This window comes from Nyctibius grandis, chromosome 5 (genome assembly GCF_013368605.1).
Source record: "Nyctibius grandis isolate bNycGra1 chromosome 5, bNycGra1.pri, whole genome shotgun sequence".
Lineage (NCBI taxonomy): Eukaryota > Metazoa > Chordata > Aves > Nyctibiiformes > Nyctibiidae > Nyctibius > Nyctibius grandis.
The window spans coordinates 7429685-7455758 of record NC_090662.1 but is presented as its reverse complement, the minus strand read 5'-3'; the positions used below and the strand labels follow the sequence as shown (position 1 = coordinate 7455758).

The following is a 26074-nucleotide window of genomic DNA, read 5'->3' as shown; positions in this document are numbered from 1 at the left end:
CTAACACAAGGGGGGGGAATAAAATCACAGCAACATATACACACAAAACAAGATACACAAAATAGAGCTACTTTTATATACAGGTTATTAGCAGCTAGACTCTTAACTTCATTTAGTACATGGCTTTACTTACTACAGTTTTAGGCACAGAGAAGAATTTACCAGTAGGGTATTTGCTATAATGAAGGGCCACAATGAATACCTCGTTCCAAGTCCTCACTGGGCAGAAATTGGTTTATCTAATGAAGATCTAACTCTCACTTCCAACCAGTTGAGGACGCAGCCCTGCACAAAGGATGAAAGAATATGACCCAGCTAATTCAGCATACTGCAACTTTATACTTTAGATATTAAACATCTAATTTATTTTTTTTAAATAGGGTTATGTTACAGAGTTATTGAATAGGACTGAATTTCAATGAAACAATTAGTGTCAGGGATTTTTTTTCCCCCGTTTGCTTAGCGTGGACTGTGGGCTGTAAAGAACTCAAGAGCTGGCAAGAAATGATTTGATGTGAAGATTGCTTTGTACGCACTTCACATTTATAATGAAGAATTAGCTTTAACAGGATTTAAAAGCACAAAGGTCATGAAACATTTAAATTTACTTAGCAGGTTATGTTAATAAATTATGATGCCTCATCCACATGTAGGACTCCACTCCAGGCTGCACTGAAGCAGGTGCTTGGATGTATTTTATGTGCTTCCTTGTCTCTCTGATTTAGGACTATAGACACAGAGCCCAGCAAAATAAGCATGTGCTTTACTTGCAGCATACAAGCAGCCACCTTTGTTTCAGCAGCACTTCTCATTTGATTATGCATGCGTAAGTGCTTTGCCAGACTGAGGAATGGCCACATATTTTAATTACTGATTGCTTATGTAGAGTAGGCCTGTCACAATGAGGAACATGATCACTTATCCAGTGAAAAGGCTGAAAAGAATAACTACATAACAGAACCAGCCAGATACCATAACAAAATTAAAAATTTAAGCAGCAAGCAGATAATTTAAAAAAAAAAAACAAAACACAAAACAAAAACCTTTAACTTATGAGGCAGATTAAGAATGACGCAAAGATTCTTCCTTCACGACAGCTTCATTTACATGTACAGCTCAGCAAGTTTGAAATACTTTACCACAAGAACTACAAACTTGTTTATCACAGTTATGTCAGAGCTCCTTGCTGAAGGGTGTGTGTCAGTTTCTCTTACAGCTGCTCCCCTCCTCTTCTCCAAGGTTTATTACTCAGCTTCTTGGGAAAAAGAGAGGCGTGACTGAGGCTTTAGAAAGTGCAGAGAATAAGTGAGTTTTTCCCTTTAGAAAAAAAACAAAACGCGGAGAACTCTTAAACATGGAGGAATAACAATGAGAAATTCAGAGGGTCTGGAGTTTGGCATTTGATTTTAAAATGGCTATTCTGGATGTTTTCAGCTGTATAAAAAGGGAAGGGAGTTTTAATGTGGAAGAGCAGCTTTGCCATATAAAAAAAAAAAAAATCATACCAACACACAAGTATCTTTTGGGACCACCTTTAAAAGCACGTCTGTTGAACGAAGGCAAAATCTGCCAACCTGGACCATTCAGGAGCGACGTGCTCTTACATACGGCTCTCCTGTAACTCCACTTTGCCTGCGAGAATTTTGGCTGTAACTTCTGCTATGCATTGGCAGGGCAGACCCCACTAAGGCTGTGCACAGAGGGTTATTGGGGCTGTCGAACTACAGGAAGATCAAATGACAGTTTTTAGAAGTAACAGAACTTACACCTATTCAGTGTAGTACAGCTGTTGTTCAAAAAGTAACAGTTCCTTCACGGGAACCTTAATGTAAAAGACAAGACTTTTGACATAAGGTTCTCGCATTTGGTACAAAGTTAACTTGTTCCTATGGCTTCTCTGCTATAAGATCATCACTGGTACAGAACAGTTGGGGTCACAGATTGTCAGGAGACTCTTTGGCTGTCAGTGCGAAAACCGGCGCGTGGTGCATATCCTTGAGGCTTATTTGGTGCCTTTCACCAGACACGTAGGTTGCTAGAGCGTGACTGAGAAGCAGGTGGCTGGGAAGAAAGGCAAGACTTCAAGCGAAGCAGCAGAGCGATGCAGTCACCCACTCAAAGCTTGGGCCGCTCTGTCGAGGAGAAGGTCAAAACAGAAACCATCCTCTGTACAGTCTTGAGTCAACTGGGCACAGAGCAAGGAAGCAGAAGACTCCACCACTGGTAGGGAACAAAGCCAAGCCAGATAATACAGACAACAAGAAGTCAGTGTGTCACACTGGTCAGAAATGTCAGTTCTGACATCATCTCGAGCTCCCACAGACACACACATGTGGGCGAGACAAACGGAACTCTCATTTTTGGCTTCAGAAAGATCAAAAGGAAGACTCGCTGACCGGTTTGCTATGTACAACACTGCACTGTACACTTCATTAGCGAGATGCTGTCTGCTACAGTTCAGCATTACTTAAATAAAATTCCTCGTAGTCACAAAGAGCAACAGATGAGTATCTCTGGAGGAAGGAGAGCTGAAACCCACTGCTGTACATGACCGTACATGGTGCCAGTCCTTCTGGGATAAACATGAGCGGTCATTCCACAGTATCTAGTACCTCCTTAGCTTGCCTGAAGCAGAGAACTTCCCCTTTCTTCTTCCAATCTGTTTGGTCCCAATCCTGTTGGGACTATTCTAGCCCAAAGCCATTCTATGACTTCCCCCCATTGCCAAAACATTCCCATCCCAATTACGCAGTCTCTTTCAGTAGTCCCAGTTTCCGAAGGGCCTCTCTCCTAGCTTCTTCTGTTGAGCCGCGCCCAGAAAACTTTACCGTTACCCCTTGGGATCGAAATCCTGAAGGTCTAGGCAGCGAACCTGATCTCCTCCTCATATCCAGGTTTAGATTAGGTTGTTTGTAATCATTAGAACTTTTTGCTGTGTTCTGCTGTGTGCTGCTGACCTTGTTAGCAGCAAGAGCTACCTCTGGTTTGATTGTTACAGTTTTGCCCGTAGGAAGGAAAGGGCTGGGCTCGCTTTTTAAAATCTCGTGGATGTTTTGATATCCATTGGGAACAGCGTCTGCCTGTTTGGGTTGCACATCGAGCTGCTGAGTGCTTGGGGCACAGTCCACTTGGTCCTGAGCTGGCTTTCCCTTAACTAGGCCAAGTTTTGTCAGGGCCTCGTATCGTGTTTGCTCAGAGGAGAGATCCCTTAAGGAAGAACTTCTGTTACGTGACAAGAAATCCTTTTTCTGCAGCTTCTCCTCCAGTTCAGCTACCAGAAAAGCTCCTCCATTAATGTTAGCCAGCACCTGGGCTCTCCGCTCCTGCACATTAACTGCTGCTTTTGAAATAGTCTCATTGAATTCTTTGCCACTGACATTTGTTATGTTGATGTTGCTCGGGAACCGGTGCAGTTTGGGTGCAGGTGCAGGAGGGTGCTTCGGAGCCACAAAATAATCACCGTTGGCTACTGGGGTTTTCTTCCTGTCCGAATTCCCTTCCTTGAGGGCACTGGGGAAGCGCACCCTGCTCTCCATCTGCTGCTCAGACATCTTCTGAGCCATGATGAGTGGAGTGGGGACAGAGCGAAGCAATTTTGGATGCTGCACTGGAAGAGGGGGTGGAGGAGGAAGAGGAAGCGTCTCAGACATCGATGGTGGTGGTACAGGGGGATGTGGGGGAAGGTCAGCAGGTAGAGCTGGCTTAGGGCTCTCAGTTATCCAGGTAGCATCCAACACTTAAAAAGACAAAGCAGAAATAATGTCATTAAGTCTTCAGACAGAGCAGAATACAAGGCTTGCTTTCACCTAGGATTAGCAAGCATCAGTACTCCCCTCACCCAAACCTTTCTAACTCAAACTCTGCCCACATTGCTAGAAGAGTCTGTAACTGAACTCCCAGCAATGGCATCTCGTAGGCGACGCTATCGTTCACATCACCATATTTACAATGTGTTCACTAGAAGCCCTCTTTCTGCCCTTCATTCACAATTTGCATGTCAGCTTTACTGTGTTTCAACAGCTGCTTTTTCTGTAAGAGCTTTGCAATTCTTATTTATTATAACAGCCGGGAGAGGACACGTTACATCCCGCTGTATGTACTAGCCATAAATCCATTCTCCAAAAACGGAGAGAGCAAACTCTCCAGGCTGAAGAAAACAACATGCCATACACTACCTTGTCACAAACTTATTGATAGGATCATGTGCCTTTCAGTGCCACACAAAGTAACACTACAAACTGCTATCTTAGAACTCTTAGAGAAAGTCGTAAGAGGTCTTAGAGAGAAGCAGAGCGTGAACACATTGATAAGCACCAGTCTGCCTCGCTGCAATGACTCTGCATAATACTTGGTTCTGGTACAACTCAGTCACCAGGACCAAAATAGCAGCCCAACAACTTAATCATACGCATGACCTCCATGAGGGGAAAAAACAAACCCAAGAGAGTTATAGTAAGAGCAAGAACTTCAGAAATCTCAAGTAAGATTAAAATCACGGTCCTTGGAGCTCATGATGTGTAACAGATTCATCTTCACGTAGTAAGGAAGGCAAAGAATTTCTTTAGCTGTTTCTGTTGAGAACTGGAGTACATCAGGGCTAGGTCAAAGGGAAAACCACACTTTCAAGAAATACTACTACCTGGTTCCGCATCTCTGCTAGGAGGGCCTTCATGGTCGCTGCTCTCAGGTGTTGACTGTACTAAGTCGATGATATCTTCAGTGTCTGAATGACTGGACACATTTTCTTCCGTTGACCTTGGAGACTGACAGTGGATGCCACTGTCACGTAGGACCGGCTCCTCCAAGTCATCTTCTAAGGCATCTATGGTTTCCTCAAAGAACATGAGAACATCCTGCTCTTCGTGAGTTAAGTATTTCAGACTCTCATCATCCTATGGGGAAAAAAGAAAAAAAGCCAGGAAGATTAATGCCCTCCAGGTGAGTACAGTGATAGCAAACACAGCACCCCTTTCTGAAGGCTGAAAGGGGCAGGATGAAACAGGCAGCAGTCACATCACAAGAATCTCCTGCTTGCTGTTTCATCTGTTTCAGTTGCTGTGTCAGGTTCAGGGACAAGACTTGGGAGCAGCATGGGAGGGAAAGGGTGCATTCTGGACAGTCCAACAAATGGATTGATTCCCTTTTTGCTCTAGACCAAAATGGGACTTGGCTTCTAGAGGCAGAACTGGAGCTGAAATCTGGTTCTACCACTGCAATCTCTGGGTTGTCCAGAGTTCTGTGGTAGATTACAAAGAAGTAACAATAAGGAGGGAGAGGGTTTCTAAAGATTTTACCTTTCAGTTACAGAAAGGAACAATTTAGAATAAATATGAAGATGTGTTCCCTAGCAGTAAAGGGCCTTGGGTTATTTTCTCCAGCAGGAAACAATCCCGTAGACCACAGAAGTGATAAATAATCACTTGGGTTATCCAGCCTTCATTTTCTATGAGTCACTGCTCTTGATTAACTTGATTAACACAATATCGCTATGAGAAGCCAGGCAGCAATGCGCAAACTCTTTTCCCTCCACCTACACCCTGGGAAACACTCACTTTTCCAGAAGCTTGGAGATGACAAAGAATGATTAAGAAAGGCACTTCATTAAGACAATGGATACAGGAAAGACATTTCCCAAGAGAGCTGTGTAAGTTCTGGAATGTAACTAAGTATTGTTGAAAAGTAAGCGAGATTTTCCCTTTTCTGGGTTGAATTTCTCTCCCACCAGGCACATACTGGAAACTTTGCCATCAGTAAATTAACAAGAAGGCACCAGCAAAACAATACAAGACAATTTCCTTTCTCATCTCTACTTTTCACTTCTCCAAGGACATCTGATTGTGCATGCAGGTAACAAGGCTACTTCTCAACTGAGAGTTGGGGGAATTTAGGTAAATAAAGGCACGCAGTCTAAATATCCAAGAGGTAGACATGTTCGTGCTAGGGCAGCACAACTTGCTTCAAACTCACCATGCCTGTTCAGATTGTCTTGCATTAGATTAGAACAGAAAAAACTCTGTGCAGCTCTACCTGTTAACTTAACTCCTTCTGCAAACAAAGCTTTTATCCCCATCCCCTGCATTAAAAATGAGAACAATGTACCTCTGTAGAAAAATAGTGCCTACAGATTAAGAACTATGAAGTGCTGCATTGTACCAAATGGCAGTTAGTCTCTAAGCACTCAAAACACAACAGATGAGAAAATAAATGCTTTAGGGCTCTTAGTTGCCTTCTCCTGTGTGGCCAGTAGAACATTTCCCTGTAAATAAATGAATGAACTACAGAAGACAGACACACAGCCTTCCAGCCATTCTTAGTTCAGACACTTCGGGACAGGGTTGCTTATCTGTGGCTGCAATCATGTGAACACAGCAGTCTTCAGTCACAGTTTTCTGTTAAAACAGAAGACTGAAGTCTTGCAGGGAAATAACAAAGTTGGGTTCAAAAAGAGGTTCATTGTACAGCTGTGCTTCTAGAGATTCAGATTTATTGTCATCAAGGTGAACATGGTTTGATGGCTGGGAGACATGTGCAAAGGTGTGGGTGCCTGTAACTTAGCCTTACCATCCACAGGGCACTGTCAGAATAAGTAACTTATTCCAGCTTGCAGCAAAATTGCTACAAAAGCTTAATTTTGGATGCCATTTGCAATTGCCTATTTAAAGCACTAACTTCAAAGGCTGACGTAATTCCACAGTTCGCACCCACCACATGGCAGAGCTCAGTTTTTCAAAGGCCAAGGAAAGTTTTACAGCTGCACTTGAAAAGGGAGAGACAGACAAGCCTTCTCTTTTTTTCTTAATGGATGTTGCAATCTCCTTCCTTCCCCACCCAAATACTCATGTGGCTGCTATGTCTAGTAGGCAAGAGAATGACAGGAAAGGAGCCGTTGTTAGGTAGGTCCTAGCTGGAGCCGAACAGGACTCCAAGAAGCTTTTGTTGTGGGTGAGCTCATTGCAAGAGCCAGACTTCCGCAGGCAAAGGGTAAAAAAAAAAAAAAAAGGGAGTTGTGTTTAAGAGGTTCATGGTAGCAGCAGATCCAGAGCGCGGTACAGTACAGCAATGACTGCACCACACTTCGTTCGTTTAAACCATCCCTCTGCAAATACATTGGCAGTAAATGGCATACCTAGTTTTGAAAGGTCAACCGCATCTCAGTTAGCACTTTGATCTCACTCCTCATGCAGTTTTCCTTCAAGATGACCAATGCCACATTTCCTCAGGGGGAAAAAATAAAAAAAGACAGCAGCTCTAGAGAATAGGCAGCGTTATGGCAGGTCACCATACTGAGATGCAAGGCATCCAGCCTGGCTCAAAACTCCCTCAGGCAAGGCACGTTTCAGTTTGAGAAACAAGGAAATAATCCCATTTTAGACACACAAGCAGAGTGAAAATAAACCTCCTCAAATTGGTCAAACCAAAGGAGCTCAGAGATGTAAAGCAAGCAGTGACTTGGCTTTACCACTGGTCTGAGAACAGTGATGTATTACAAAATGCCCACTTGCATTACTTATATTATAGCAGAACTTTCAGAAAGGTGGGAGGAATTTTGTTGTAGTCAACTGGTGCCACTTTTAACTAAGGTTACCAAGTCTACTTGTATTTCGTTCATTTTCCACATATTCCAAATACTGGAACAGTTCACATTCTGGGCTGGTTTTCCAGGCCTCCTTCCTCCTTGAAGAATCTGGGTTTTTAACAGTCAAAGCAGAGTCTTTTCAGCTACTCAAGTTATTCCCCTCATACTTTCCACCAACTCCCTACTCTTAATACACAAACACACCTCTCAAAACTTAATCTCACATATACCTAACACTACTGACTTTAAAGCTACTGTCAAAAGACGGTCTGAATTTGAAACTTGAAAATTGTGCCTTAGCTGAGGATTAAAAAGACTGCTTGGACAGAAGGAATTTGGGATGCAAACAGCTGAAATAGCTGAGTATGCTCAGCTGGCATTAATATTTTAGATCCCTGTGCAGCCAAACATTTCCTGCTTACACCAAACAGAAAAGAGTCTGTTATGACCATCTTTGGTGTAAAGAGGAAAAAAAAAGAAACAAGAAAAAAGAAAATAATAGAATCTGCTTCATATAAAAGATCCCTTTCCTGCCTGTCCAAAACAGTGACTTACTATCAGAGGCCCACAATTTTTCACATGCATCTGAAGAAATTCTTAGCATCACATCCAGATCTAGAATCCTAAGGCCAGCACAGCTTTGATGGAAACAGAACAGCAGGGGAAATCCCAAGACATCTGCAGTGGTTAAAAAAAAAAAAAAAATTATTCTGAAAACTGCTAGAGAACCAAATGGTATTACTTCTGTCAAAGAGTTACACCTCAATTAGCAAAATACCAGGAGAGCAGCAGACTCAACTGATTCATTATCAATCACTTGACAGTGCCAAAGAATTAATAGGCACAGTTCCATGGGAGAGACATGACTGGATGCTTCTCAAAAAAAGCATGGAGGAAGCAAACTACTCTAATATGTAGGAAGAGACTGATGTAGCACCACTTAGGCCTCAGCCTGCTAATAACAAGGCTGGCAGCTCTACTTGTAAAAAGAAAGGGAGGGAAAAAGCAAGCCCTGCATGCAGGAACAGTATCACAACAGCTACAAAAGCTTCAGCACAGAAGAAAAAGTCAAGTACCTCTGATTATATTCACAGAAAAGGGGAACAGAATGGATTGTACTGCTGCATTGCTTAATTTGTAAGCAAGTGAATTACAGGTAAGAACAAGAACTACCACACAGGATCAGACCAAAAAGGCCATTTAGCTCAGCAGCCTGCCTGCAGCCACCTGTAATGCACAGCACAGGGGAACGGGGTAGGGGGGAAGAGTATAGCTGTAAATTGGATGGATTTATGTTTTTCTTCCCTATATCCTTCCAGTTTCCAGCAATATATGGCTTAAGGACTTCCCAGTTGCATCTGCATCTGTGTACTTAATAGCCCTTAATGAGCTTTTCTAGCATGAATTCATCTTATTGTTGAAGCCCATTTAAATGGCTGGCATTCACAGCATTCTGTGGCAATGAGCTCCATAGTTTAATTGTGCGCTGTGTCTCAAACTACTTCCTTTACAACCCACTGTCTGATGATTTTGATAATACCATTTCATTTTGTGAAGACAAATATAATATTGAATGTTGTTTTCTTCAGTTTATTAACATAATTGTACCTGTGTGCTTCATACTAGTTAGCAAAGCATATAATCAATAGGTTGTAAGTGGGGAAACAAATGAGCTAGAAGTATTTAAAAAATAAACTAGATGAACTGAAGTCATAAACTGATCAGATTACTCCTAACCTACTTTAAAAAAAAGCAAGCTAAAGCAACGCAAGATCTACTTAAACTCTGAAGACATCTCTTTGGTTATCAAAGTTAGGCTCATCAGCTTATATTTCTTCTTCCGTTTCTATTCTATTTTAGAACAACAATGCAAAAAATTGGGAGACGTTTCACGCAAAAGCCACTAAACACTGTTTTTACAAAATCAAATCATTATTACACGGTCCCCAAAAAATACACTCAGAGATGAATAAGGAAACTATGTCTAGATGAAGTTACTGCAAGGTACCTGTGTAACTGGGAGGGTGGGGGAGAGATTGTTATTTTTGAGAAGTAGCATGATGTATCCTAAATTGAATAATGAAACAAGACAAGTCCTGAACAGATTTATCCCTACATCTCTGCTATCTGATACTTCACTAACAACAGTAGACGATTAACTCAGTATCTGTTGATGCCCTCATGCTGGAAGATGTCACTGCAAGAACTAGGTAGGACAGAATGAGACCTTCATGAACCATATAAGTGTGTTGGTAGTCCATAAGATGAAATTCAGTTGAAAGACACACTGATACAGAGTGATGACCAACGGCTAAGTGGCAATACAAGACAGAAGGAGTTGCAGGCCAGTTAAAGTGCTGTAAAGAGGAAAGAGACTGCCATTCAGGTATGCCAATGTCATTCTGGGATACATTAACCAGAGTAGTGAAATAACAGCACATCCTCATTGAGAACACAGAGTTCAGATTCAGTCACTGAACTTTGGAAAGGATGCAGCCAAGCTGGACAGGGTCCAGAATGAAGCAAGGAGTGCTGAGAGTTTAGCTGCACAGGAAGGCTGGAAGAACGGAGCACGTTATGTTTTAAAACAGGGAAGAATGGGCGGTAGGCAGACGCAGCCCTGTATGTATTTTAATATAGAAAACGTTGGCCACCATGTGCACTGAAGGCGAGAAAAGGTAAAATTGGCTTTCACTTTACAGAAACTCTAATCCAAGTATTCCTTGAAAAAGAAAGTTGTGGAGTACAAAGAAACTACTTTGGAAGTTCAGGAACATCTATCAGTGAGGGTTAAAGAGCAGAGCTGCACACCTGCTGGAATCATCTCTATCTACCAGATCCCACTTCGAAGCAGAACGATGCAGTTTATGGATTCTGAAGCCAATTTGCACTCCATGCACATTCTCACTGGCACATTTTACAGCAAGGTCGTTCCTTGCTAGGAGTCAGGCTCTTTACCTTAGTTCTACACTCACGGTCCAAAGCAAGCAGTCCTCAAGCCCCTCTTCCTCTCTACTTCTTGCCCTGCTGGTAAGAACAATGATTCTCATTTTTCTATAAGCATACTGCTTCCAAGTCATGCTAATATCACTTTAAAGCGAATGAAGCATAGCATAGCTCTCTCCACACCCTGTAAGGAATGGCGTCCACCTGCCCAAAGACAGCTGTATCCAAAGAAAGTATCAAACAAACAGTCACAAAAATTCTTCTCATTTTTTTGTGCATTGTTATTTGGCAAAGTACTTGGACATGGTGAAAGACCTTGTAGTACAGTAAAGCCTGCAGAGTATCAGTATCAAGGGGAAAAAACACCTTAACTTTATGAAAGGAGTCTTTCTCAGGACTTTCCCTTGAATGTACCTGAAGTGCAGCTCTGCATGACAAGACTTGGCACATTCAAATTGTGAGAAAAAAAGGTGGCAGTGGGCTAACAGACACACATCTGTCCTTTTCCAGTAACTCCTAAAACCTCACTGGAATCCCAGAACCTCTTCAGAGAGGCTGGGGCAAAGAGACAGTAATGCAGTGCACTTACTTAGAAAACCAGGTCTGTTGCATTTGAATTATCTGTACTGATCCGAAAAAGGATAAAGGTCATAGCAACTAATTTTTAGGCTCCAAGAGACATCACAACTAGAAAATAACCTGGTCCACCCTGAGTTAAATGGCCGAGTGTGTGAAACAAGATACTGACCCAGCTCAGACTACTCACAAGATACTTCCTCTTCTTGTTTATGTAACCAATGTTAAAAATGTCACCTGTACTACACAAGGTGTCTGGTAGTGACAAACCATCTTCAGTGACTGGGTATCAAGTCTTGTTAGAGCCACAGAGGAAGCTTGTTAACAAAGGGAATAAGCAAGACATCTTTCTAGAATCATGGCCATCTGCCAATTTCAGCCACTTGATTAGTGACCAAAAGAAATAGTCACTTGACCAAATTCTGGAGGTCACCACTGCCCCAAAGAGAGTGGTGATGAACTGTGGCGTTAACTGAGAATCTGTCTGAACCAAAGGCAAAAGTAAAAAGTAAAAAAAACCCACAGTATGATCCATTGAGAGTGACAAGAACTCACTATCCCTCAAACCTATCACTCAGTAAGACATGTTCAGACCCAGAAGGTATAGTACTGAAGTCCTACAACAGATCCAAGGCACTGACACAGCTTATTACCAGTGCAGTTCCAAGTAGCACAGTTCATTTCAGGTACAACCAGCACCTTCTGGTATGATTTTCGCAGGTGATACTATTGTCCTAGCATGTTATTCACACCTAGAAACTAAAGCAGTTACTCATGGCTGAGAATAGATACACAGAACAATTACCAGAGTGAAGCACTGAAAAAGAAGGACTGGCTTTAAGAAGTTTGTCTGTGCCTATTCGGTCAATAGAACAAGAAAAATTGCGTCAAAAAAAGCTAAGACCTAGTCTTATCTCTGAATGAAGTGTCCTCAAATTGTTCCAACTGTATTTCAAGCTTCGCCAGGGGAGGTTCAGGTTGGACATTAGGAAGAATTTCTTTTCAGAAAGGGTTGTTAGACATTGGAATGGTCTGCCCAGGGAGGTGGTGGAGTCACCATCTCTGGATGTGTTTAAGAAAAGACTGGACATGGCACTTAGTGCCATGGTCTAGTTGACATGGTGGTGTCAGGGCAACGGTTGGACTTGATGATCCCAGAGGTCTCTTCCAACCTGGTTGATTCTGTGATTCACTGCAAGCTCATTCTTACACCACATATCAGGGAGTGTCATTCAAGAATGGGTTTTAGAAATCAGAACTGCCAAGGAGAACAGAGTGTTTTTGTTTACCCTCCCCACTGGACAGTGCAACTGATTCCATTAGCGAGAAGGTACATTTGTCTCATCCTTTTGCCAAGCATATGTATGGATACCACCTTCATTAAAAAGAAATCAGAATATATGTGCAAATTCATGTCTTCATATACAAGAATTTTTATGGTTATAAGACACAAAGAAAAGCTGGGAGGAGGAAACAGATTTAGGTGATGGCATGAGAGGAAAATATCAAGGCAAACATTCCTCCCATCTAAATGTAGGCTCTTGTACTTGTCTTCAGCTGCAGTGATAAATTTGGCAGCATAAATCCAGACCCGAGCATCTATCATTTATATGGAAAATTCTACTGCAGTCAAGGCAGGACATCAGCAACTTGCTTTCCATTCAAAAAAAAATAAATTTGGCTTTAAGGACTGCAATTGTCAAAGATTAACTAAAAGCACCATTGTGTAGGTCAGAAGCTGAGTAATCTAGCAAAATTAAACTGAACTGAAAGCAGCTGACTGGTAAGAATCACACACACAGAATTTTGGCACTTTTTTGGCACATGGCAATTCATGTCCATCTCCTAGTCCTTCCTAAACTGACAACCAGTTCCACAGCAAGCAATGCCAGTACAGACACACAGTGTGCAAGAACAGCCAACAGTCAGCTAAACCAGCTCTAAGCAGCCAGCGTAGGCTGAAGCTGGTCAAGTGTTTGTCTGTATTATCACATCCCTAGGTTTGTCTGAATTCCACAGATGCAATACAAAGGTTATATTTAGTGACTAATGTAGTTTGACACCGAGAAGCTTAAAAGCCTCTTTTTTTGTAATCAAGAAGAAACCTGCAGCAGTACAGGCCTGTCATAAAAACCACTGCTACGCTTTTTTTGTTTGCTAGGCCATTAAAGAAGATTCAAAGTCAACCCTGACCCTCTTTGTTGTGTCTCTAAGTGAACAGACCCAGAAAAGTGATACATGAAGAGGCAGGTAAGTCTGCAGTTGCTTCTGTTTCAGAGCTAAGGTGGTCCGGTGTGCCTGAAAAATCTGTCCCTTCCTTTCTCAGAATTGGTCTAATAAGAAATTACTTGTCTACACAAAGTTATCTATCCCTTCCCTCTCATTAGGCCATCGAAACCTTTGCATCTTCTGAACTTCTATAGCAAAACTACTGAAGCAAGAAGTTAAGGCCTTTAAAAGCATGTTCCAGCAACTAGCTTTTCCTCTTACGAATCCCCTGATGTTTAGTGGACTGTAAAAATCATGCTTTTAATACACAATTACACAAGGATATAGAAAAATAAATATTTGAAGAATACTTCTTTATCCTGAGGATTTCTAAAGCCTATTTCAGTGCTGAACAGATAAAAGGTATCAGGCAGTGGAACAATACTGTTTTCTTACATTACATCACAAAAAGGAAAGATCTGAGCAGCACTAAAGACTTGAGTCCTATTTACTCCATTACAATTGCCAGAATTTCCTTCATACTGAGCTCAGCACAGACCCTCCCTCTCAAACTCAGAAACTGAAGTTATGCCTTTATTGAAAAGAGTTTCCATTCCCCAGCCTGTTATTCTACTGGTTATCGGTCTTATCGGACATGTCACCTACTATACTGCTGGAAGAACAGTCAGGGAAGAGGCTCTGTGGCACCAGAATTAAACTTGCCGGTACATGCTTCACTTTCTCCATGCGCAAACTCAAACAAGACAAACTAAAGGCTTCGGGAACTTCTTCTGCTGACGCACAGGTCTGATGGGAATTGCCTAAACCTGCAGCCAGCTTTTACTCCATCTATAAATTACTGCATTACAGAGTAGGAAGGGATTCCAATTCTAGCTGATGCATCATCATATGGGTTATCACATGGCAAGATCTAGTTAGACTAGGGGAATCTATGCCATTTTCTGACACAGCAGACTCAGGATGAGACTGTACAAACATACCGATTTATACACAGCCTTGTTACTCAATACTGATTTTTTTGAATGACCAGTCTCATGCCTGCTACTGCAGCTAAGAATAAGACCCATGGAAACGTGATTGGCTCCTAGTTTGATAACCTAGAAAACTGCAGTCAAAGTAATGCATAAAATTAACTTGTAATTCTGCATAAAATTAACTTGTAATTCTGCATAAAATTAACTTGTAATTCTTTAACAAAGTGCAACTCCCACTGAAATTCTCTAAGATCCAATCAGTTTTCATGTAATAAACAACATACTCGAAATACCTGAGTCCAAATAGTGCACCTGGCTACTATCTCGACCTCCCCCACCCTGACCCTTCACAACTTTGTTTTACAGCAGATCAGAAACAGTTAAGGGACTATATTTAGTAATACTTGTTTTGTGTTTTAACTACCAACACAAACTGCCTTAAGGATACAGCAGAATATTAACTAAGTTGTACTCTCATTAGAAACATCCAAGAAGGAATATCTTTAGAATTACCTCAGCTGCCAAAAAGCTCACGAAGTAGCACAAAACACTGAGCACTTCTGAGGTATACAGATAAATACAGGCATCCACTTGCCAACTTATTGTCATCACTTATTCTTTCACAGCAACAAACTACTTCACTAAAAGGAAGCTAGGAGGGAGGGGAGAGGGAAAGATATGGAAAGCCTAATTCCATGTTTAAGGCAAGACAGAGATTCAGATTCCCATTTAGGGAAAGCATGTTTACCAGAGTGCTCTTTCCTCAAATAAAAACGGATGCTTTCCAAATGGTTGTGATGATAAAAAAACGTGCAAAGAACCGCAGCTGCTTTCTAGGCTTAGCCTGTCACAGTACAAACAGTACTGCTGAGTTCATTGCCTGAATCATCCTGCTAATTGGAAAAATGCAGAAGTGCATCCTACTCCCTCAATTACTCATATACTATTTAAATAGCCACACACTTATATTCACTAATGTGAAGACAGCTTTGTTTATGGTGATGTGTTTGTTACTCACCTAATTATATGAAGGTGGAATAAGCCCAGACCTTCATTCAGTAGTGTCAACAAGCAGCTGAAGCAAGAAACAGCGTATATAACCAACACTATCCTTAAGTTCCTTTATGAGCTACTTAAGAAAGCGAGGGCAGACATGAGCACAAACTGTGCACCATACGCGGGTGGTGGCACCGAGCTGCCCAGCGTAACGTGCTCCTTACAGCCGTTCCCAGTTCTCTGGGAGGAATGGCCAGAGTCAAGCACTCTCCAAGCTCCCAGAGACAATCAGACCAGAAGAACAAGCTGCTGTACCAAATTAGAGTAGTTATTTCTGGCCTTTAAGTTTGTTAACAACCAACACCACAAGCAACCATTTAGAACTAGAAATGGCAAAAATCAATGCTTAATTAAAAAAAATCCTGTGATGTGAACAAAGCTGCTAATGTAACTTGTATCACTAAGCATAATGCTCATTAAACACTTACCAAGGCAAGATTTCTGCACCTAGCTTGGCTGCCACGGTTTTCCACACTGCCATCCCCTTCCACGCTCCCAAGTGCGTGCTTTGGAGAGATTTCAGATGCCATTTCAGGAGAATCTGAGAGGAGATTTCTAGGCATCACACCCTCTTGACTTATCGATCCCGATGCAGCGGAGAATGCCATCAGCGCATTACGTAGGGCTGCTAGCTTTATTCATTTCTGAAAACAGAGAACAACATGTTGTATTTAAATCTGGTTTTTAAAATACTTTAGAAGGAGTGGAAAATAAATAGTAAAAAATATTCCACACAAGTTAATAACAGGCATATCTTTATGGTCTAGAACATGTCTACCACCTGTGGGCACCTTTTAAGAAGGTTAGTCTTATTCTAAAAGGTGACTTTAAAAATCCAGCATAGCAAGGTTCTGTACCCATCTTGTGCGCATCCAAACCAGACATCTACATCTACAAGCATGGACCCTGCATACGTACCTGTCCTACACGTTCAGTTTGTGTTTTCCATTATGACATGTCATTAATGGTAATAAAATCCCATCGGCTGAGATACCAACTGACCCAGTTCAAACATCTTCATCTTTTATTAGCTTTTAGACAAGAATTCTATTTATCAGATCACGTGAGGGAAACAGAATCCAGTTAGTTTCCTAACGCTGCTGCAGTTCACTCGTCTGTTACTGAAGCAGCTCTGTAACAACTACTTCTGGTGAAAGATCCACGAATAGAACCTAACACCATTTTTGCACCATCGTGTTACATAGCAAAAATGCGTTTTAAAGCTTACAGAGCTTTTATTTCACTCAGCCATGAAGAAATAGTGCTTGTACATTTGGAAGATGCTTACTGGAACAGACATATGCACCGGCACTTACTGGAGCAAAAGCCCCCAGTTTTTTAAGCCATCCTAGTGCTCAGTTCTGTAATACTGCTCTGAATTGTTGTCATCTCCCAAAACACTCAGGCAGAATTTCTTCCTTCATTCTCGAAGTACCACAAAGACGAAAGTCATCCTTCTGCACTAACAGCACAGAGGGAAGGAAAAAAAAAGTAGAACCTAGCTCATCACTCTCTCCAATACATTAAAACGTCCTTCGCCACAAGAAATTGCCTTGTTCTTTAACAGCCCGTCCTTTCACCCACCCTGCCTGTGACCAGGAAAGAGCAGTGATGCTTTCCTCAGAACAGCTGGTTCTGAGGTACCACGCTATATGCAACCAGCTGGGAACTGGAGAGCATTACCCTGCCACTGTACAAATGAAATGAGATGGTCCTGCTTCCCAAGTGCTTCTCCCTTTATTATGGTTCGAGAGGCGACATGAGAAGCAAAGTCAAGTCTGCATTTCCAATTCAACTGGATTATTTCTCCTTCCTTCCTACCCCTGCCAGCTGAAGGCCTGAGAAACCAGAGCCTCCTGGTAAGCTGATTAGCATTTCATAGCAGTGAGATAACATCTGCCAATACTGAGCAACAATTCCATCCCGCTGATTGTTTCCTCCCAGGAGAGGGCTATGACATTACCAGAGGTACGTACGAACGCTGCCTCATCTATGCCATAGCACCAACACGTGTCCTGTGGGAAGGCTCCCACACAATTTAGCTAGGCTGCGGTCCAGCAAGTCTTGGAAGCACAGTCCACATAAGCAGAGCACTGGATTGCCACAACAAAAGCATCTGATAGCCTTTCTTATGAACATCAGGTCTAACGATTAAGATTTAGTCTTGCTTTTACATAAAAAAGAACATTCTTCCTTTCTTCTATTAATAACATAGCTATAAATAGATACACTGCATCCTCAGGATAATGGTCCTTAAGTGATGCCACAGAGGTAGAAACATGCTCTTGGTCCTGGTTTTCAGAATCACAAGACAGGCAGGCGCGAGAGCACTGCAAGCTGGTGTACCTCTGGTTGCCACATACCCAGGCTCAAGCCAAAAAGCCATGCTGTAGAAAGCTGAACTAGAAAAGAGCAGCCTGAGTCTAGAACATACCCTGAAACAGCAGCTCCATCCGCAACAAACCCTGTGGCACAGCCACACAAACACACATACAAGAAAATATATATCATTTTTAGAAGGCAACATTATCAGTGAAAATCTTGACTCCTCTGAAATGCTACACAAACACACCTAAAACTGATGTGTGTATTTTTGTAAGGCAAGACTATCAGAGAAAATTTTGACACCTCTGAAATTCACAGAAGACTCCCACTGACTTCAGAATTCATTCCATGACTTTCAAGGTGTTCAGATGGAAAAGAGAATTTTTCTAAGGAGGGACCAGCGAGAGGTGAGTACTCCTACTGACATCCAACTTAAGGTGAGTATTATTTCTCATCAGCACTTTTAAGCTGCAGCATCAATTTTTATCCAGGTGTCCCCAGTATAAACTGGACATGCCACATTTGTTCAGTCCCTCAGTGATGTATTATAGACTAGATTTCTAGAATTACACCTAAAACTGTTTCTGAACATTTTATAGACTACATTATGAAAGGTCATAGCTTGAGATTATAATAGATACCATAGACAAGACCCACATTTAAAGACTAACCAAATGAAGATATTAGCCCAAGTTACCAAGAAACCAAACAATGCGCCAACACTTTGAGGGAGAAAAAGTATTTAAAAGTGTCATTCTCCTTTCTCCAACAGCAAATCCTTAGCATAACCAGGTCTAAGCTTCATAGTGGGCTATCTGCATCCAGGACAGCAGGAACACCCAGTTTCAGTAGTAATAAACATTAAAGCCACAAGTTCTAAATAACAACAAGCTCCCGTTACTCGTTTTGGAGCTCAAGCACAGATGTTTCACAAAGCTCCTGAGCAATGAATAAAGGCAGTGACTGGCTGGTTAAGAGAGCCACCCACACAAGATCAAGTAGCAAACATTATGGCACTGGTTCTGCTTTTGTGTTATAAGCCGTGGCTTCTTTGGAGGTTTTACTCATTTCAGAGAAGCCTGGGAGCTGTGCGATAACCTGTGAGCCTGCAGAAAGGGGGTGGAGGGAAGATCTTTCTCCCTTCTATCTTTCACATTATCTTTAATAGTTCAAGGGTACATGTCAATAAGATCATAACCCATTCACATACATTATTTCTTCTCTCCTTTGCTGTGTTTTTTATGCTTTAAAGGAGAAACTCCTACATATTTATACAGTGCCTAGTGCAGCTACAGCTGATGTGAGGTTGCCCAGCACGGCTGCGATACACACAGCATGCTTTACAGACAAATTCCCCTCCTAACCACGGCTAACACAGAAGTCCCTTCCCCCTTTTTATGTCCCCTCTATTAAGTGAAAGATTTGTGGATTTAAGATAGAAATAGCCAAGAATTTAATGAATTTCAAGACCCCACTGCCTGTTTCGGTAGGATTCCCTAGGTAACAAGGCAGGGTTCAAAAATAAGGTAACTGTCCTCAGAGAGAGCAAGAACAGCAGGACGATAGGCGGCTGCTCCTCCTGACCTTCAGAGATGCATTAAATATGAAAGTTGCTCACAACAGGATTTGTTGCTTGGTCTATTCAATGCATCATAGTGATTTTTTTCTTTTGGCTTGGTTAGAGATGTGTGCCTGTACCATTAGAGATTAATAAAAAAAAAAATCAGACCACGATACAATGCAGAACTATGACAGGAACAGTACTATTTAGAGAGAAGATGCCAAATATTAAACCAAAAAGGCATCTCAGGGCAGCTGTGATTGTATCAGCTGCAACGATCACTTCTCGGTTACACCAGAGCTAGCCTTCACGAGGGATTTAAAACAACAATTCACACATCTTGCATGTTTGTCAGAGGGTGGTAGGAGGAAATTGAAATATTCTGAAGTTAACATTGAATTTTACCTCTAAAGATTTAATTTTGCTTTGACTGAGGCACATAATGCAGTGAGACTGTATTAAGTTGCCATCAAAGATAAGGTGCAGTCTGTCCTTTGGAAAAAGATATTTTTATAGTTTTGCTGACTAAGATACTTCTCCACTGAAGTTCAATGTTAGCATTTACAAGGGACTGTTTCTGTAGTAGCAGGAGACTGAAAAAATTGTTTATTAATAATCCTGTTTGAAGATTAGCTTAATAGGCAAAAAGATCAATCCCGCAAAAAATGGAACACATTTAGAGGCTAAAAGTCAACCGCTACATAAGCGGAGCCGGCAGCCAGCAAACAGACAGCATCATCCCATTTACTGCATGATATATTCAAGGTAAGCAGCGTCGACAATTTTTAGAAAGTTATCATACATTTTTAAAAGGGCACAATATCAGTCTCTCCCTCCCTTCACTATACATGCAATTTCTAGGGCACTCTTTGCATAAAAGATTTTTAAAGCTACATTTCTAAGCCTAGACTGTACTCTGAGCATCACACACACTTTGCCTGTTCTTACACAGCTATTTCTCAGTGACACAACTGAAACAGAAGAACTGGCCAGTGAACTTCAGGGTTTGTTTTATCTGTCAGCTGTCTACAGACACCAAAGCACGCACTCAGCTCTGCGTACACAGAATCAGGTTGGAAGAGACCTCTGGGGTCCATTGGTTGTCTTGCACTCCACGGTGGTGCTTGAGTTTGAAGAGTTAAGCATCTGGAAAAAAACATCTGAAAGCACTCTGAGGTCATTCGAAATGTTACTGTGGGATAGGTTTTATAAAAATGATGGTGCAGGGGCAGACTAGAGACCTGTACCTCTATTAGCCTCAGACAGTTAGCAGCAGATGCTGAGAGAAGAGTATGTAAAACAAGGCCAGCAGAGAGTAGGAATTCATTCAGATTCCTGCACATTGTGGTCAGGAGACCACAGGGCTTCCTAAAACAGGCCAGGTATTTGTGTCTAGTAACCTGATGAGTTTTTCCTGGTGTTAAGTGCTCCTGCAACACACCTTTGACCCTGCTGTACAAGATCACAGCTAAACAAAACCACCTGGCCCATGACATGTCCTCACTGAGCCACTGCTGTTAAAGACTCCTCAAAACTAACTGATCTGGTGCAGTGGACATAGTTCCTCCTTATGAACAGAGCTATCAGCAACTGAATTCTTCTTACCTCCTTCGGTATTTGAAATATAGTGTAAGTCCTTAAGTAAGTGAAAGCTGGAGAGGGGCTTTTTACAAGGGCAGGTAGTGACAGGATGAGGGGTAACGGTTTTAAACTGAAAGAGGGGAAATTTACATTAGGTATCAGGAAGAAGTTCTTTACTGTGAGGATGGTGAGACACTGGCACAGGTTGCCCAGAGAGGTGGTAGATGCCCCCTCCCTGGCAGTGTTCAAGGCCCGGTTGGATGGGGCTTTGAGCAACCTGGTCTGGTGGAAGGTGTCCCTGCCCATGGCAGGGAGTTGGAACTAGATGACCTTTAAGGTCTCTTCCAACCCAAACCATTCTGTGATTCCTTGAGCTTTACAGGCAACCCATGTTCTTCTCTTGTGATATACAGTAAGATTTAAGCTTTCTCATACAGGAACAGACTAAAGTAACAGTACTGCCTACAAAGGACAAACCTCACAGGCAAGTTGACTAACTCTAGGAGCACACAGGATGGCTGAAGAGGTATTGCTTTGAGCACATAAAAACCCCACTATCAGACACTAAATTTGTAAGCTGTTCTTATAAGAGTCAAACCAAAACTGAATTAACAATTGACAACACTTGATGTTTAGGAATCAGGGTAAACCAGAACTGGCCAACATGGTTAAATTCTGTCTTCTCCACAGCATAAGTGCAGATGCTTATGATAATATCCTAATACATTTTAATACGATGCACATTCCTTATCTGCTCACAAAAAATCCTGTCTGTCCGAAACAGTCATGGCTATTTAACATCCAGTAACCAGGAAATGTTCCTGCCCTTGTTTAGAGACGGACTGTCACCATAGTACAGCCAGCCAAACAGAAGTGCTGACCATTAAAAAAAAGAACAAAAAAATACACCCCACCTCTGCCAGTCTATGACAGTACGGTCCCCTAAACAAGAACAAGGCCAACAGCATTTTTAGACAGTTCCTCGGATATAAATTCTGATTGAGATTTTCAGAACGGGTGTCAAGTAAGTTTGAACAATGTTTAGCAAAGTGGGGTACTCTCATGGTAGCATGGCAGCCCAGGACAGAGACGCAGCGACAACCAAAGGATAGAGTGCTAACAACCATGTGAGACTTCCAGAATTCAAGGGAGTTTAATGCAAGTAATCCCAGTATTTTGTTTTAAACTTTCTGGTTTCTGTGGTGCATTCGTGACAATTCAAACTTTCTTCCACTGGCTGGAGAGCTACAAAATACGTTAGTTTTCAAACTAAAAAACAAAGATTCTCTCAGTCCTCTAAATCTGGAAACTGGAGCCTCAAGAAACACACTGGATGTCATTCATACAACTCGCACTAGAACTTGCGAGAGCTGCCAACAGTGAGATAATTAATCCTGTGTACATAAGTTTTTAAAAGAACTAGATGGGCAAGGCACCAATTCAGCAAAACTTAAATCCAGCTGACTTCACTAGGGTATTTCATCACACGCTTAAATGGTTTGCTGAACTGGATCTCAAATTAAATGTAGCAGCCACTTAAAAAGAAAGGAAACAATCATAAACCAACATTTTCATCACCTAAGTAATAATTCAGTTACTACACTGAATTCTCCAAATCATGCTTTGCTCAGAAACAATGCTTAAGGTCACATCTTGGACCACGTTAATCCAAGCTTCAAGATACTGTGCTTCATTCTTAACTGGTCTTCCTGGACTTTCAAGAACAGCCTTTCAAGTTTTCTTGAGACCCTGTCCTTTAGAAACTTTGTTACCTACTGAAGACAACCACAAGAGGAGATCTTTTGCAAAAGCCTTGATCATCATTATCATGTCAGCCTCTCTGCAGCATTTGGGAAATGCTGCTGCTGCTTTTAAAGCGGAGTGTGGAATACCAATGCAGGATTTGATGATACTAAGCACATTGGTCCACCCTCAAGACAGAATTTACCTGGGAAAAAAAACCTGTGAAGCACGTTCTCATGCATCTTTGCCCTATCCCTTGAGAGTAAACTCCATTCCCCGTTCACTACATCAACAACAGCTTCAGCTGAATCCTGTTGCCTAAAGCCAAGGCCAGTGGCAAAATCCACAACATTGTGCATTAAACCACCAGAGAAAGATCCCTGAAGTGCTCACCTTTCCCACGCATTTACAGCGACAGAATCCCTCCTTGCCCCAACTAAAAATAAAACTGCAGCCAGTGACAAGTAGTTACTTTTCTTTAGATTAACGTCTTACCCAAGGATAATGATAAGGCTCTCAGTGCTACTCCGCAGATGAGATTTGATGACTAGTGAGAAAACTACATATGATACCCAGAGCTGTCTAGTCCAGTATTATATCAGGCTTTAAACACACCCAGGTGATGGCTGAGGTCTCCTCAGACTTCAAATGCCCTTATGTAGATTTCAACAAGGAAAGCCTCCAATTCTTTCGAAGTCACTCTTTTTAAATCTCCCCTGTTAACATCAAGGTGATGCTAGCTACGACAGCCAACACTTTAGAAACATGAAAAGTACATAAAACAATTTCAGGCACAGACTCCTCTGTAATTAGTCAACTTCTGCCTTGTTACAGGTGTAGCATCGCTGGGGTTTAGGGTTTCATTATGTAACTACTGCTACAGTCATCCCAGAGGTGAACCAAATCCTGTTTTACAAAGTATTTAAGGTGGCAAGATAATTTTCAGCCCCAGTATGGCTGTGTCACAGTCTCACAGCTGGATCTTTCCTGTATGTCTTTTTGTGACTGCTGTGCTGATATAGGGAGGAGGGCAGAAGACATCTGAAGCACAAAGCAGAGATGTTTACTTTAAAGAGCAGCTAATTTAATGCACGTTTCATTCCTGTGTATGTACATAAAGGTCTGCCTGCCCAAGGCAAACAGAGCTGAAAACTGTACTGGCAAAACAGCAGTAAAGTCTTGCCCTGGACTGTCCTTGGTACAAGGATAATCAATACACACCCAATTGAAAATGATATCTTTAGGCAATTAGTTATACTGGAAATTAAAATTCCTTGCTTTTATTAATTAAAAGAAAAGGAGGCGGGAGGACTTGGTAACAGTATTTGACAGAGCCTGGCTGGCTGGCTTTGAAAGCTGCATTCATATGCTCATTTATTTTCACGCTCCAGTATTTTAGAAGGTCAGTCAGCCTGAGACTTGTCAACTGCTCAGGAGTTAAGTTGTTCCCGTTACTATATCCAACCAGCAAGCCCCTCTGCCAACATTCTTGGTTAATATTTCTCTCGGAGGCACGCAGAGAAAAAGCAGCTATGACCAACAGGAGGAGAACAGTTTTACTATTGACAAAATAAAGAGATGTAATATAGAATCTCCCTGTTCCTTTCCAATGTCAGGCATTACTTGCACTTCTAGTCACAAAACTTCATTTTACTCATTCACTCTCCGTTGCAAAAACTCCAAACAAATCCTTGACAAGAAAGACACAGCTGGAAAAATCTATTCCATTTCTGAGAAATAATTAGTATCTTCATTTCTTGGAGACCCAAGTGAGCAACTAGGGTTTTTTCTTCCTTTTACTGTTTAAACACCAGCTCCCCCCTTAATACAGGAGTAATTACTGCAAAGGAAGGAGAAAAGCCACAATCGTTATTCTTTATAGTAGTACCTGTACAAGGAAGTCCATCTGCAATGCTGCATTAGTCAAAGATCTTCAGAAGAGTCTTAAAATAATACCTTTTATTAGCCTAAGCCAGAAATTGCAAAAGCTTTTAAAACTAAGACTTATGCTTTAGGGTTTGGAAAGAAGTCTTTCCTTCTGTGGCCTTCATAAAAGGAAGGGAAAAGGAAATAATTGTTACTTACGTTTCTGATACTTGTTAATAGTTTAAAATCCTTGCAAAATTTTTAGAAAGACAGACAACCTCCTCCAAATTTCTTTCCTATTTCATCTGCATGCTTGTTACCGCAGGAATCCTCTCTTGCTACACCCGTGCGCAGGACCAAGCACAACAGAGCTCCACTTTCAGCTGCCTCCTCTCAGTGCCACACTACAACAAAAACTATTCAGGAAACATGCCCTTGAGATCCTGGATCACTGAAAATCCCGAGAGGGTTTTTAATGCTGTAGTTTCTCTTACACACAGTAAACCTCGCCCGAACTACCTAAGATTACGATCTTAAGAAGCACCAGCCATCTCATGCTTACCATCTCCAGATGGAAAAAGCACCTGTCAGGGAGTAGGGAAAAAAAGTATTTTGAACTAGAATCTGCTATTGTTTAAGCCAACAGTTTTTCCAATGGTAACATTAAATTGCAGACAGTCAGAAAACAATGAGGAGGAATAAAGCAGCTCTTTCCCATCACCCTTAGTCAGTCAGTAACACCATACAGCCAAAGTTTAACAACCCACGGGTACAAAACCTTTCCTTAACTGTCTTTTTTTAAGTTGCCAATTAGCACACACAAATTGTTATTAGACAGGATATGATGGGCAAGAACTAGAAATCCAAGGAAAAAAAAGAAAAATAATCCTTTACACAGCTCAATACTGGGAAACAGCCTCATGTACAGCAGGGGAGCGGTCAGCTAATAGTTCTCCTCCACCCCTCCTCTGTACACAAACCCAAACCCAGTCCAAGCCCCCCTCCGGGCTGTGCCAGTGCCCCTCTCCCCGCGGGCGGGCCGGGCACCGGCAGCAGCCGCCCGGTAGCGGGCACCTCCCGGCCCCGCCGCCCAGCCCTGCCCGGCGGCGGAGCGGAGAACGGCGGGACCGGAGCGGGCACAGCGGCACGGAGCAGCCGCCGTCCCGACTGCTGCGCTTGGAACCGGGGGGAAGAACAAATTAATTAAAAACCCATTAGTGAGTAATAAGACCAATATTGGACCGTTCCTATCAAGGGCTACCAAACGCGCGGAGCGCTCCACGGCCTCTCCCCGAAGGGGCCGCTGAGGGAGACCAAGCCAGGGCAGCCGGAGCGGCGGGAGCTCATCGCCTCACCCAGCGGCTCCCCTCGCGGCCAGACCCCGCTCCCGGGAGGCGAGCGCCGGGGACCGGGGGGAAGCGAGGATCCCCTCAGCCGGAGCGCTGCGCAGGGCGAGGGGAGGCTGCACTCACCGGCTGCGGACAGCAGTCCGCCCCTCTCCCGGCCGGGGCGGCGGAGGGCAGGGCGATGAACGGGAACGAGCCCGGACGAAGGACGGCAGCGGGCAGGTGTCCAGAGCGGCACCTCCAACCAGGCGCGGGCTCCGCCGAGCAGCCGGCTCCGAACTCATGCGCACTGCGC

General features: G+C 42.5%; 1 protein-coding gene across 2 annotated transcripts; it reads right to left on the bottom strand.

Annotated features, from left to right (window-relative positions):
- Nucleotides 1–53: 53 nt before the first annotated feature.
- On the bottom strand, nucleotides 54–26074 carry PROSER2 (proline and serine rich 2). Of its 2 annotated transcripts, none has more exons than XM_068401152.1 (4): nucleotides 25906–26074; nucleotides 15786–16001; nucleotides 4637–4892; nucleotides 54–3736 (listed from the first exon to the last, which is right to left on the bottom strand). In XM_068401152.1, exons 2-4 carry the CDS (start codon nucleotides 15963–15965, stop codon nucleotides 2745–2747), a joined length of 1428 nt encoding a protein of 475 aa, XP_068257253.1. In that variant the 5' UTR covers nucleotides 15966–16001; nucleotides 25906–26074; the 3' UTR covers nucleotides 54–2744. The 2 variants fall into 2 exon arrangements, with proteins under 2 accessions (XP_068257253.1, XP_068257255.1); XM_068401154.1 differs by having other exon boundaries at nucleotides 4640–4892.